Below are 13,709 nucleotides of genomic sequence, written 5' to 3'. Positions count from 1 at the left end.
ATCTGGATGTTATTCTTCCATTATCTTTATTTATTTTTCGTTTACATTGATTGTGAAAACTGTTCGCAGAACATTCTCTGTTTTCAGCAGAAAATTAAGAACGTTGTTCGTTTCTGGTTTTTTGATTTTTTTGGTTTTCAGAACATTCTCCGTTTTCAGCAGAAAACTAATAACGTTCTCTGGTTTTTTGGTTTTTCAGTTACGTCTAGAACGTTCTCTGTTTTCAACAGAAAACTCATAACGTTCCTCGTTTTTCCTCGGCAATTGCTTGTTTTTCTGTTTTGTTGGTTAATTCTTGTTGTAGATCTCAATATTGTTTTAACACTTATCATTACCACTTACAAGCATAGTGTTGAATCTGTGGTCAGGTTGTACTTGCACCATTTAACTTTTTTTTCTTTCTATCTCTCTATATGAAGGAAGATCTTATGTTGGCACTATTTAAGACCACAGTTGGCAAGAATCTTTTCCTTGACAGGGTATAATCATTTTTACAACTGTTTTCAGTTCTCTTTGTTTTTTGTTTTTTGTTTTCTTGATTTCTTTCATGAATCCTTATTGTATTAAGGAAGTTGATTTTTGGTTTGTAAGAAAAACACCTTTCAAGGAAGACCAAATACATTCACCCACTTGAATTTTGGGTAAATTGGGGTGAATCTTTGTTATGTGGAGATATTTTACTTTCATTTTGTTCGCACAATTCAATCTATTTATTTTCCTTCAAGTTATTTTCATCCTTTGGAATCTGTTAGCCAAAATCCCATAACATATTCAATCTCCGATCTATCCCTTTAAGATTTTTGATAAAGTTCCACCATTGTAGCCCAATTTTCTCCAATTTTATTTTGATTTCTCTATCGCATCAGAAGATACGTAGAAGCAAAATTGTACTCTTGTCAATCATAATAATCAAAAAATTATTTATATTTTAAATACATTTTTATCTCTAGATTATTTTAAAAAATGGATTATATTTGCATTAAAAAAATGGAGAAATTAATAAGTTAACGTTAATTTTTGCACAATTAATTATACGTAATTGTATTTTAACGGACGTCGTAAGATGCTAATATATTTCCTACGCATAATCGATTTTTTGAACCCAAAATTTGATTTCAAAGACCATTTATTTTTTTTAAGGTTTCCCAATATTTTTTCTATTTTATAATAAAATTTCATAACGATTCCATTGAATTCAAAAAATATTTGATATTTAAGACCGCAACAGTTGTTTAAAAGTGTTATTGGAGCACTTGTTAGCTTTTTCCATAAAAAAAAAAACAAAAAAAAAACAAAAAACAATGTTTAGAATGTATTATGATTGCTTGAGAAGTTTTGTAGGTTGGGTGAGGGTGAGATAACATGATATATAATTGAAAATTCAAATTTTTCAAAATCTTTTAGTTTTAAATTTTTATTTATGGTAATGTCTATGCTAATTTAATTTTTTCGGAACCTTTTATCTTTAAATTTTTGTTTACTAGTAGCAATAGTAATGGCAACAACGACGATGATTGGCTCGAGAGAGGAGAAAAACAACGAGGATCGATAGAAAATAACAAAATTAAGATTTCAAATCTAAAATCTACAAGAAAATTGATTTGGTAAATTTAATAAATATTAAAGTTTAATAAGTTTTAGTAATTTTATTATAAAAATAAGGAATTACAAATTATTTAGTAAGATGGATTAGTATATGTCTTTGTCATAAATGTTTCATTGGTGTTTTTCAAACCAACTTTTTAAAATGGGAGGAGATTCGAGTCAATCTAAAAAATTTAAAATTAGAGGAACCAAAAACAAAGTTCAAAACTCTGATAAAAGAAAAAATTATTAACTTAAAACATATTAAGATTTGCTTATAAGAAAAATATCAATTGATTCTAAATAAATATGTTTAAGTAATGTTGGTAAAAAAAAACTTTTTTTTTATAATGTTAATTCTAAATCAATGGGTCCATTTGTTATAAAAAATTGAAACCAGTAATTTTTAACTTTATATTTAAAAAAGTTATCTTTATGACAAATTATTTTCAAATAATCAAAATTATTTTAAATTCATTATTATAGATTAAAAAAAATTCGATATTCAATTACTTACCTATTCAATTGTTAAAGATTTTTATATAATAAAAATTACATTTCTCAAAAATGATTTTTATGATTAGTTACGCAAAATGCTTTCTCATTTTATTTTTTTTTAAATTTTATTATTTAAAAAATTATAACAAAAAAATAAAATACTTGTGGCGATTTTTCATGAGAAACTTTTAAATTAATTTTTTATTTAAATTTTTTTATTAAAAAATTAAATAATTTAAAAATCTTTTTTTAAAATAGTAACAAATGGAGCCAATAGAATCAAATAAAATGAATATTCTTTGTAATTATTATTTTTATTCAATATTTTTTTTTAGTTCTCTGGGTGACAAGATCCTCATAAATTAGAATTCAATTGCAAGGTAAATAAAGCCTTACCAAAAGTTAATTTAGTAAGAAATTGAACTCCGACGATTCTAAATGATTAATTTTTAATTAAAGTTTATTGTGGTGTTGATAGCCTTACCAAAAGTTAATTTAGTAAGAAATTGAACTCCGACGATTCTAAATGATTAATTTTTAATTAAAGTTTATTGTGGTGTTGATTTCCACCGCCTTAGAATCTATCTTGCTAATAATATTATTGTTATTTTTAAATTTTATTTACATGTATAGATTTAATATATTTAATATTAAAAATTATAATTTTCTCTCTATAGAAAATATGATTTAATTTTTTTAATTTTATTATTATACAAGAATTATTTTATTATATTATTTATAATAAATATGATTTTTGAATTTATTATTTTATATATATAAATGAGTGTAGGACAGAAAAATCTAAATCTTTTCATAAACAAGAATTGAAACTTAAATTTCACGATAAAAAATTTGATATGCAATTTATTTTCTTACTAGTTGGGTGCAAATGTTGAAAAGTCAAACCATACCACGTCCCACTAAATATGAATTAAGTGAAACTAATTAAAGAAATTTATGGATTCTTTTAACAATGTTTTTATATCAAAATATTGACCATAAATTTTTTTTGACTAACGAATGACTAAAAATCAAACCGAATATTCAAATTATGTAGTCAAAATGTAAGTTACTACCTAATTAATAGTAAAATATAACTGAGAACATTTTTGTCAGGTGTATAAATAAGAAAACGTTGCATTAACATAACACAATAACAAGTAGGAATTACAATGGAAACTTCAGGAAAGATGGTGTTGAAGTTTTTGGTGTTGCTTTTGGCTATTGTTAGCACACTAGCTGGAGCCATTGATAGTGTACATGAAAAACCTGTCTTGAAGGAGTGCTCATCAGTTCTGCCATGCCATAGACCATTGATATGTTGCAAGCCTCCTAGAACTCTTTAGAATTCTACAGAGTCCTAAAACACTTACTATGTAATAATAAGCTAGTTGGACAGCAAAAAATGTCCAATTAATATATATGTAATAAACGAATTATAAGATTATATGAGAACTTACGATTTTATTATGAGAACTTACAATTTTATTTCTGGTATTATTAGTTTTTTTTTTTTTTGAGGTATTATTACTATTGAAAAATGATTTCATATATTACTATTTGCTTTTTTATTCTTCATAAAAAATCAATTTTTGACGAATTTACTATTCAACCTATTTAATTAATACGTTGAGTTCCCATTTGAAATCACGATAATTTAAAATTCATTAAAATACAAGTAAAATTTAATTAACAAAAACGAACAAAGTACTGTTGTGAAACTGATGGAGTATGAAGTAGGCATCGTGATAGCTTGAGAAGTTTTGCACATTGGTCGATGACGAGATTGAGATTGAGATTGAGATGAGATGAGATATGGACCACACTGTATCTCTGGTAATTCAATTTTTATATAACCTTTACATTCGAATTTCTGTTTGATTATAAATCAAATTTTCAATTTATTGTGTTGTGTTGTTTATCAGAGATCGAGTTTGACTTTTGGAGAAACGCTTTGTGCAGTTTTCATTCCACTGATCGGAATAGCTGAAACCTTGTTTTATAGCTTAGCCGGTTGCTTCGATTTCCGTAGTTCAGAGCAGAAGCAGAAAGAGAAGTTCTCTTCTACATTCGACGATTTTCTTGCTCTCGCCAACGATTCTCCTTGTTCGTTTCTCGATTCCTTCCGTTTTCGCTCTTTTTTTTTTGTTCAGGAAAAACCTAATTATTATTATTTATGATTTGTGGCAGTTAGTGTGAATGAAATAGAGGCGTTGTTTGAATTGTACAAGAAGTTGAGTTGTTCAATCATTGACGATGGACTAATCCACAAAGTATAGTAATTAACTAATTAACTAACTGCTTTTTTTAATTTGCCTCATATTCTCTCTTTATTTATGTGTAAACCCTAATTCAGTGTTTCAATGTGTAGTCTCATTAGTTTTCCTTTATGGATTCAAGTTTAGTATATATAACCAGCTTAATTAAACACTTATAATGTAAGCACTTATTGTATAAGTGCATATGCATAGACTATTTCTATAACAAATGATGAATTTAAGTCAATCTGTTTTCGTATAAATTGTTTTCATAACCTATCTTTGAGAGCTTACGGACATGTTATAAGCTATTTGTATAAGCTCGCTCAAACAGTCTTGTAAGTGTTTATGACAATAGACAGTTCAATGTAATATTGTAATAATGCAGTAATGAAATAAGGCATTGCTGCATTCATCAGATATGAGTTATTATTGCATAGAAATATCATGGCTCGTATCATGACACCAGCAAATTGGGTTTAATACACAAATATGGAGTCCGTTGGTTCCGATTTGCAGTGAATGAAACTACTCTGTGGTTTCCAATTATTGAATCCAAGTTAACAATTTTTTTCACCAAATTTGCTCCTATAATTTTTATTTGTTTTTATCAAATGCACCTACTATGTGATTCTCATATAGTGCAGTTATGCAGCTAACATCAATGAAATGATGTGAAAATAACAACTTTGATTGTGATCGTTTTTTTTAATCCTAATTGTGTGCTTTTTTTAAAGACAATAATGTGTGTTTGGTGTTGAGTCTGTTAGGCTTATCATTACCACTTACAAGCATAGTGTTGAATTTGTGGTCAGGTTGCACTTGCACCCTTTAACTCTTTTTTCCTCTCTCTCTATGAAGGAAGAGCTTACATTGGCACTATTGAAGACCACAGCTGGCAAGAATCTTTTCCTTGATAGGGTATAAGCATTTTCACAACTGTTATCAATTCTCTTTGTTTTTTGTTTTCTTGATTTCTTTCATGAATCCTTATTGTATTAAGGAAGTTGATTTTTGGTTTGTAAGGAAAACACCTTTCAAGGAGGACCAAATACATTCACCCCCCTGTATTTGGATAAATTGGGGTGAATCTTTATTATGTGGAGATATTTTACTTTCATTTTGTTAGCACAACTCAATCTTTTTATTTTCCTACAAGTTTTCATCCTTTGGAATCTGTAAACCAAAACCCCAAAGCATATTCAATCTGTCCCTTTAAGATTTTTGATCAAGTTGCACCAATACAATCTAATTTTCTCCAATTTCATCTTGAGTCTGTCAAGTTTCAATATGCTTTCTATCTCAGTCTTAAAACTCTGAAGCTGGATTGGTTTCACCAGTATGATTAATTTATGCATTATGCTTTGTTTCAATGGTCTTCTGTTTCTATGTTGACATAGATATATCTGCTCCCAGATGAAAAATTTCGGCTAATAAATTATATGATGATACTCAGGGTTCCAATTATTCATCTTTCCACTCCACATTTTCCCTCTAAAATTCCTTTGGGACATTACGGACTGTTATAGACCGATTGATGATTTAACCAGTCCAATATGTTATGCAATCATCAAGTTCTTGTGCTTTCCATGTCATTCCTTTTGAAGTTGTATAGAGGGATTGGGGCATTAAGTTTGTGATAATCTATCATTTTAGACATATGTGTATACTTGATTTCCAGAAAGATTTGTTTTTTATGGCTAATTGGCAAATCTTCCTTTATGAGCTGTATTATTAAGCTCATTTGATTATTTGTAAAATTCCTAGGTCTTTGATCTCTTTGATGAAAAAAAGAACGGCGTTATAGAATTTGAGGAGTTTGTGCATGCTCTCAGTGTCTTTCATCCTTATACTTCTTTGGAAAAGAAAATTGATTGTAAGACTCCAGTAAGCATTTTGCAGTAGTATTTTTATATTACTAGCCATTTTAATACCATCATCAGTATTGATAAAAATCAATTATAATTTCTTGGGTTGCTTGCAGTTGCTTTTAGATTGTATGACTTGAGACAGACTGGATATATTGAACGAGAAGAAGTGAGTATCTTGGCATGTTTGTGTTACGAATGTGTTATTGGCTCAAACATATTTCTGTTACTTAGAATAGTTTTGCACTAGCATTTTCTTAGTGCAATGCTGATTTTTAATGAAGAAAAGTGTGGTGGTTTGTCCATTGAATAATGTATAAAAACTAAGTTCAAGTAACCACCATGAAGGCTATGCTTTTTTATATAGCATGTTTCCCCTTATGCTTTTATGTTTACCACTGTTTTGTAACTATTTTGTTATCCCACAACTTTTTCCAGGTTCGACAAATGGTGGTTGCCATTTTGTCAGAATGTGGCATGGATGTGGAAAATGAAATCCTTGAAACCATTATTGATAAGGTAATTGTTTGCTGGAACATTTGTTTCTCTCTTATGTTGCATAAGTTTAATCCTCTAACCTACCTTTTTATAAATAAAAAAATCAGACATTTCAAGATGCTGATGCTGACAAGGATGATAAGATCAGTAAAGAAGAGTGGAAAGAATTTGTCATTAAGAACCCATCACTCTTAAGGCACTTGACTCTTCCTAATCTGAAGTAAGATACTCTGATGCCTTACCTCTTTCTCCCATATCTTATATACTCCCTCCATCTCACAATGAGTGTCATTTAATGTTTTTGCACACAAATTAATAAATGAAATAATTAGAAGAAAGAGATAAGTTGTTTTACCAAATTACCCATCTTAATTGTTGGTGAGTTTTTTACTATTATTAGTGCAAAATATAATAATGTTTTAGAAGTTATGTATATAGTAATCATTGAAGGGTAGTATAGGAAAAAATTAATTAAAGTTGCATTAAAAATTGTAAATAACATTCATTTCGAGACAATTTTTTTTGTGCTAAAGTGATACTTATTGTGAAACGGAGAGAATAACTTGTAAAGTTAGTGTTACTTATAAGAGTTGATCATTATATTTTTTACTTCATGGGATGAGTGAATGAGAATGACTTATTGGAGGGATTAGTATCTAAGGTACTAGCAAGTGCTGTATTGTTCAATTCACGACTTGCATAAATGGTCAAGATAAATAAATATTAACATACATAAACTACAGAGAAAGTATTGAAGTTTGAAAGAACATCGTTGTCAGCTCTGCAAACATGTCAAACTAAAAATTGAAGTTGTGTATAAGTCTGTTGGCAAGACTAATAAATTGTTAAACTAATGATTTAAACAAGTTAACTTTGAGTCTTTGACGCATTGCTAATATAAATTTTATTTATACTCGTTTAATCATCAATCCAATTTAAACTCATTCTAGGCACCATTACCAAACTTAGGACAATATTATAATTCAATAGTTTGGACTTTGGATTGCATTGGTTAGGACTGAGTTCAAGCTTTCATTTTTGTTTGGTCATTGGCCAGGGACATAACCACAGTATTTACCAGTTTCATTTTCAACACCGGAGTTGATGATTCCCACTGGCAAGTCAATGGCTAGTAAAAAACTGACATCAAAGAGTGGAGGCTTGTTCTGGTTTGATGCATCTGTTGCTACTGTCCTGAGAATTAGATTCTGGCGATATTACTCTCCCATTGATTTCAAGTTCAAACAAAGAGTTATTTTGAAAGTGGACAAATCAACCAACCCTTGAGTAAAGGGGTGTTCCAAAATCTGATCCAAACCAAGTAATCCGTTTAAATTTGATTACATTGCAGTTTAGTGTACGACTTTGGTTTGGGGCGGTGTACAAAATTTAATGTACAGTTTAGAAAACCATTTGAATGATTGAAATGTGATTTATTTAGTATTGAAACTAAAATTTTGTTAGACACTTTAACGTATTTAAATTATACATATAGTCTCCGGGTAGATGCAATGATGTGGTCATGCCAGAAAAGAATGGGACTGACAACAGCGCCCAAGGAATTAGATTAAGATCTTAGAAAGTTAAATAAATAAAGAATAAAAGAAAGTTAGATTAAGTTTAAGAAGCGCAGTTAGAATTAGATTTTAGAAAAGGGATGCAATCATAGTTACGTTGATTTCCATTCTCAAAACTAATGATTGCATATCGGATTCCATATCAGTTGACAACAACTGATTAAATGAACTTGAAAAACTCATAATCTCGAAGTACTGCAGTTTTCTGTTTAACCAATAAACCTTTTCCCCCTTATTTTAATAAATTAAGGATTAAAAGAAACAAAGGATTGGGTTCAAGTTCAACTTTGGAGAAGAACGAATTGGAGTTAATGGGGGATCAAGAATCTGATACAGTTAGATTCATGATGAAAGGCAGTGGACCTCATCTATTATACTTATGTTTCCCATTTCAATCATCCCTATCTAAAGTATGAATAAATGTATTTAGAATGGACTTTCAGCAACTTGTCCCATGAATATTATTATTTATGGGGGACCCTTGAACTCAAACCACTATTTTTCCAAGTCCACTTATTCATCTTATTAAATCCTCCCCTCCCAATGAAACTAAAAAGAGAAAAAAGAAAAGAAAAGAAACAAAGTGGGGAAGAGAAAGGGAAAAAAGAGGAACTCTTGATATTTAATCGAGATGAAAGTGTTGTCCCTTCAATCTAAATTTTTTCCTTCCCTTGCATACTAGTTAAAATGGAAAAGAAAAGTTGGTGAAAAGTAAATGCTTGCTTGTTCATGGGGTCCCTTTTGTCTTTATGTGCAAAGACAAATGCAACGGAACAAAAAAAGCTAATGAAGCTCCCCACACGTGTGTCTACATTAGCCAAATTTTCCTGGCCCCCCATTTATCCGTTTTTATTTTGTTGAGTAATTTTCGAGTAAAGATTCTCCATTTTTCAAAAGAAATTGAGACGTCAATTACTATAGTTTTTAGATGTACAAAGAATATAAAGATACACATTTCCGAAATTAATGACATTAGTTGAACATTTATACACCAAAATTCATAACGAAATATTTATTTATTTTTTTTGTAAGAAATGGAGATGATTTCTACTTGTATTTGTATATTTCATATACTGGATCTGGTTGTACTGTATTGGTATGTAGAAGTGGCTTCATGCTTTCTGGCTAAGACAATTTACGGTTCCACTCTCCTTACTAAGATAGGCATCCTTCTTTTCATTCTTACTGTGGGGAAGTTCACTATTGTATCTTCTTCAGCATACCATCTGCATGCATGTGAAACATTAAAATTTAATATGTCTATTTGTCATTGCATTTTTTTTTTTTAACTTTAATTAAAAGTATGAAATTAGCAAAGCAGAAAACATCTTAAAGTTTAGAGAATTTATAAAAGAAAAGCATAAAAGTGCATTATAGGATTGGTTCTGAACATCAAGTAATTTTTGCTTCAAAGCAAAAAAATAAGTAAACAGTGCCAAGAAACAGTAGTCAAATGTATTTGTCCAATGAAATAACAAATCTTAACTCATTATTATTAAACACCAAAGGTTAGGATTAAATGGCTTTTCTGAGTTCTGATGTATCATGTAGGGCTTTCTGGCCCCCATAAACTTTACAACTTGGATTCCACCTTTGTCCATAAGCAATTAGAAAGAGTTCATTTTTGCCATTATTCTACTTGAATAGCTGTGATTTTCTTCTAATTAATTTAGTTTGAAAATAGAAAATCATGTGTGGAAATGTAAAACTAAAGAAAAAAAGCCCACATAAACTCTACTTAACTACAGAAGGGCAAACAAAATCATATCTGCTGTAATGTTATGATTTTGCTTTTGCTCCTATGTCATATATAAGGATATACAAGTGAAGATGAACAACAACGATGTCTAACAGTAAATCATAGTATTACATTAGACATACATTAATATTGTTTATCAATGGTTAAGTATCTCTTTTATAAATATAAGTATAGAATGATTGAATTTGACTCTAAAGTGAACAAATCACTGTAGAAAATATAGTGAATAATGTCAACTATTGATCATCAAATGAAGGTTATAATTTTGTGCACATACATGACCAATCATAGGTGGTTATAATATCAACCATTGATCAACTCACTTCATCAACTTCTCACTTTAGAGGAGTCAAATCCAGAATTATTACCTGAACTGAGTAACAAGGTGATGTAGAAAGATGGAAGCTTCCAACCTGGCCAAGTCAATTCCAGGACACAGCCTTTGTCCTCCTCCAAAAGGAGTAAAATTGTAACTATTCATGTCCTTATTCTGAAATCCCTCAAATACATCAGTTAAGCTAATCATATAATGATTCATAAAGAAGCTATACCAAGAACTAAAGAGTAGAGGATTTTTTTCTTACTTGCCACCTCCATGGATTGAATTGATATGGCAACTCAAAGTTTTTCTCATCTAGATGAACTGATCTAAAATTTGTAAATACACACCATCCTTGTGGTATGAAATACCCTTTAATTTCAACATCTTTTAAGGCCTTTCTCATAACACCATTTATAATATTTCCCATTCTCAAAGTTTCTGTGATAACCTGTATAAGTGGAACATTGAATTAGGCAGCTTAAAATTATGGATTACTTCTGTTTGTGTTTGATAAAGAGCCATCTTTTACTTACTTTTTGAGTAAATGGCAATGATAAGTAATCACTCCAACATAAAGTCTCACCAAGCTGATCTTTTAGTTTCTTGAGCTTTATGTTTTCCTCCTGTGAATCGTCGAAGTTCAGTTACCAAAAGCTTATCAAAAATCAGTTCAAGGACTTTTATAAGACCATGTATGTTTACATTTGTACATATACATACATGCATGCGCACATACATATCGTACCGTCAATTGTTGCAAAGCAACAGGACATTCTGATAGGTACTTTGTAGCTAGAGTCATAAGAACTGGAACTGAGTCCTCTCCAGGAATCATCATATCAATAATATTATCTGCTATTAAATCATCTGTCAATTTCTCACTTGTATCAGTAAGAAGCACATCCACTACATCTTTTGGAACTTCAAAGTTGCCTTTATTTCTTCTAGCTTGGATAATTTTTCTCACTAATTTCACCATTTTCTTTTTTGCCTGAAACCAAATGTGAAGTCATTAATACTGCAAGGCCAAGTATACTTTATATGGTAAAAGAAACAAATCTCATTAATTGACTTGCCTGTAAAGATTGATAAAGTTTGGTTCCTGGTAAGTTTATTGGCAAAGACATTAGACCAGAGATAAATTCCTGAAAATGTTTTTTTAGAAGCTCCATTTCTTCACCTGGTTCCAAACTAATCAATGCCTTGACTAGTACATGGAAGGCAATCTAGGGACAAATAAAGAAGTGATTAATTGTTGGTGTTAATTAGTATCTTGGAAAATAGTAAATTATAATAGTCTCTTTTTGAATGCAGCATGGTTCCAATAAAATTATTTTAAAATACATAAAGATAACTAGGAGTTTTACTTTATAGTTAATAATTTTGTGTTTGGATTGACGGTGAATTTGACATAATTATAGTGAGTAATTTAGTAAAAACTACACTTTGTAACTTCAACAAAATCATGGTGCCACCGCAATTTCACTAAAGTCACCATGATTCCGAACATCTGATCACCAATTATTACTTTTACAACTCATACAAAAACATGAGGAGAAAGGGAAAGGAGGGTCACTTTTGGCACATAATTTTTGAATGGTTGTTTTCATATAAACAACTTGAACACAGAAAAAGATGATGCCAAATATATAATTAAGAGATGGAGCATGCATTTTTTGTTTTATATGTTGAAGATAACTCTTTTCTAGAAGTCACCATAAGAGTTCAAACTTTGAAGATAGATTCTGACACCAACACCATGTGTGTGTGAGAGAGAGAAAGAGAGGCAGACAAAGATAGGCACAAACTCACACACACTCACAAACCTCTGTAGAGACAGAGAAGTGAAGAAAACAGAGGTAAACCTTTTTTGTTTCATCTTGTATGTATATAGGTTGGTCCTCCTTCCATTTTTCCATTGATTCTTGAACATACTTCTGCATATCTGTTGTAATTTGAACCTTTAGCTGTTGAGACTTGAAGAAAGCTCCTATAAGTCCATGTATTCTCCTTTGTAAGGTTCCATTGATGAGCAAAATAGAAGACTCTCCCATCAACTCCATCAAAGACTTGGGATAAGAAGGAACAAAAACCTTTGCATCACTTTGGAGTATGAACTTGTTCACATCTGCATCTGTTGAAACAATGGTAGGGCTTCCAAATATGTGTGACTTGAAAACCTTACCATACCTACAAGTTGAAACAACACAAATACTTGTCAAAAACAACAAACACAACTTTTCTTAGTCACATCACACTTTGAAATTTTGTTTGAATTGACTTATTTCAACTTATCTATTGATGAAGCACTTGTGAGACCGTTTGCAAGAGCTTACGATATGTTTAAGAATTATTTTTAGCTTATTTTGATAAATTCTCCAGATAGTTCATAAAAACAATTTGAGTTTATTTTGTCTTTTGTTATAAAAATAAATTATACATAAACACTTATTATAAGCGTTTATGTTGTAAACATTTAATTAAATTGTTTATCCAAAGAGAACTGGATATGTGTTGCTTTTGTGGCATACAATAACCTCAAAATGGATTCGTACAAAGTTAGCTATGAAAGAAACTGAATTAAACTAGTGCATGATGATAAACTTACATGGTTCGTCTCTTGTCCATGAAGCTCTCAGGATGATCAGTGTAAGCACAAGAAACAAACTCAATGGTTTCACCAATAAAAGGCCAACCAAGAGTGCCTAATGGAAGCTGATTTTTGTGTTTTGATTTGAGCTTATGACTAAGCCTATTCTTGTAGTATAGGATCAAAGTGCACAAGAAAATTAGTGTAACAAATAGAATCCAAGTAGTGTCCATTGTTTTTTCTCACACGCTCTATGATATTTCTATAGCTAGCTTTGCCTTATATATGCATAATAATCAATCATTATAATATATAGATTTCAATGTGCATGTGTGTGTGTACACGCGTGCAAGAGGGAAAAAGTAAGAGGTTTTGTGAAGCATGAGCTAACTTTTTTTTTTTTGAGTTAACAAATGCTTTTAGTTTTTGCAAATAAGAAATTTTTGTTTTTAATTCCTTTAAAATAATCTTTTATTTATTAGAAAGGAATTTCAACTCAAGTCTAGATTCACTTATTTTGTTCACTCTTTTCATTCCCTTAATATCAACCTTTTTATTATGGTATTGGGTCGATGTAGAAGAAGATGAAGGTGAATTGAAATCCACGTAATTGATCATGTGTTGCAACTTATCATATTTATTCTTTTAAAACAAAAGTTGTTTTATATAAAAGCAAAGAACAAAGTCTTTTTTTTTTATGGAAGGAAAAAAAAATCCCAAACACAAAAAAAAAAAAAAAACTTTTAATAAAGATA

At 30.0% G+C, this 13,709-nt stretch overlaps 2 protein-coding genes across 4 annotated transcripts; one reads left to right on the top strand and one right to left on the bottom strand.

Annotated features, from left to right (window-relative positions):
- Positions 1-3,736: 3,736 nt before the first annotated feature.
- Positions 3,737-8,173, top strand: LOC101505072 (calcineurin B-like protein 10). Of its 2 annotated transcripts, none has more exons than XM_004510309.4 (9): positions 3,737-3,918; positions 4,008-4,188; positions 4,273-4,355; positions 5,202-5,261; positions 6,108-6,216; positions 6,325-6,377; positions 6,647-6,727; positions 6,814-6,926; positions 7,764-8,173. In XM_004510309.4, the coding sequence occupies exons 1-9, from the start codon at positions 3,898-3,900 to the stop codon at positions 7,837-7,839; spliced, it is 777 nt and encodes a 258-aa protein (XP_004510366.1). In that variant the 5' UTR covers positions 3,737-3,897; the 3' UTR covers positions 7,840-8,173. The 2 variants fall into 2 exon arrangements, with proteins under 2 accessions (XP_004510366.1, XP_004510367.1); XM_004510310.4 differs by having other exon boundaries at positions 3,749-3,918; positions 4,045-4,188.
- Positions 8,174-9,169: 996 nt separating this feature from the next.
- LOC101505609 (3-epi-6-deoxocathasterone 23-monooxygenase CYP90D1) lies at positions 9,170-13,230 on the bottom strand. Of its 2 annotated transcripts, none has more exons than XM_012718599.3 (8): positions 12,973-13,230; positions 12,230-12,554; positions 11,441-11,590; positions 11,101-11,355; positions 10,898-10,987; positions 10,627-10,812; positions 10,411-10,532; positions 9,170-9,509 (listed from the first exon to the last, which is right to left on the bottom strand). In XM_012718599.3, the coding sequence occupies exons 1-8, from the start codon at positions 13,185-13,187 to the stop codon at positions 9,419-9,421; spliced, it is 1,434 nt and encodes a 477-aa protein (XP_012574053.1). In that variant the 5' UTR covers positions 13,188-13,230; the 3' UTR covers positions 9,170-9,418. The 2 variants fall into 2 exon arrangements, with proteins under 2 accessions (XP_012574053.1, XP_004510368.1); XM_004510311.4 differs by having other exon boundaries at positions 11,110-11,355.
- Between the last annotated feature and the right edge of the window lie 479 nt (positions 13,231-13,709).

Source organism: Cicer arietinum, chromosome 7 (genome assembly GCF_000331145.2).
Source record: "Cicer arietinum cultivar CDC Frontier isolate Library 1 chromosome 7, Cicar.CDCFrontier_v2.0, whole genome shotgun sequence".
Lineage (NCBI taxonomy): Eukaryota > Viridiplantae > Streptophyta > Magnoliopsida > Fabales > Fabaceae > Cicer > Cicer arietinum.
The sequence above is the reverse complement of the archived record's forward strand: the minus strand, read 5'-3'. Positions and strand labels throughout refer to the sequence as shown.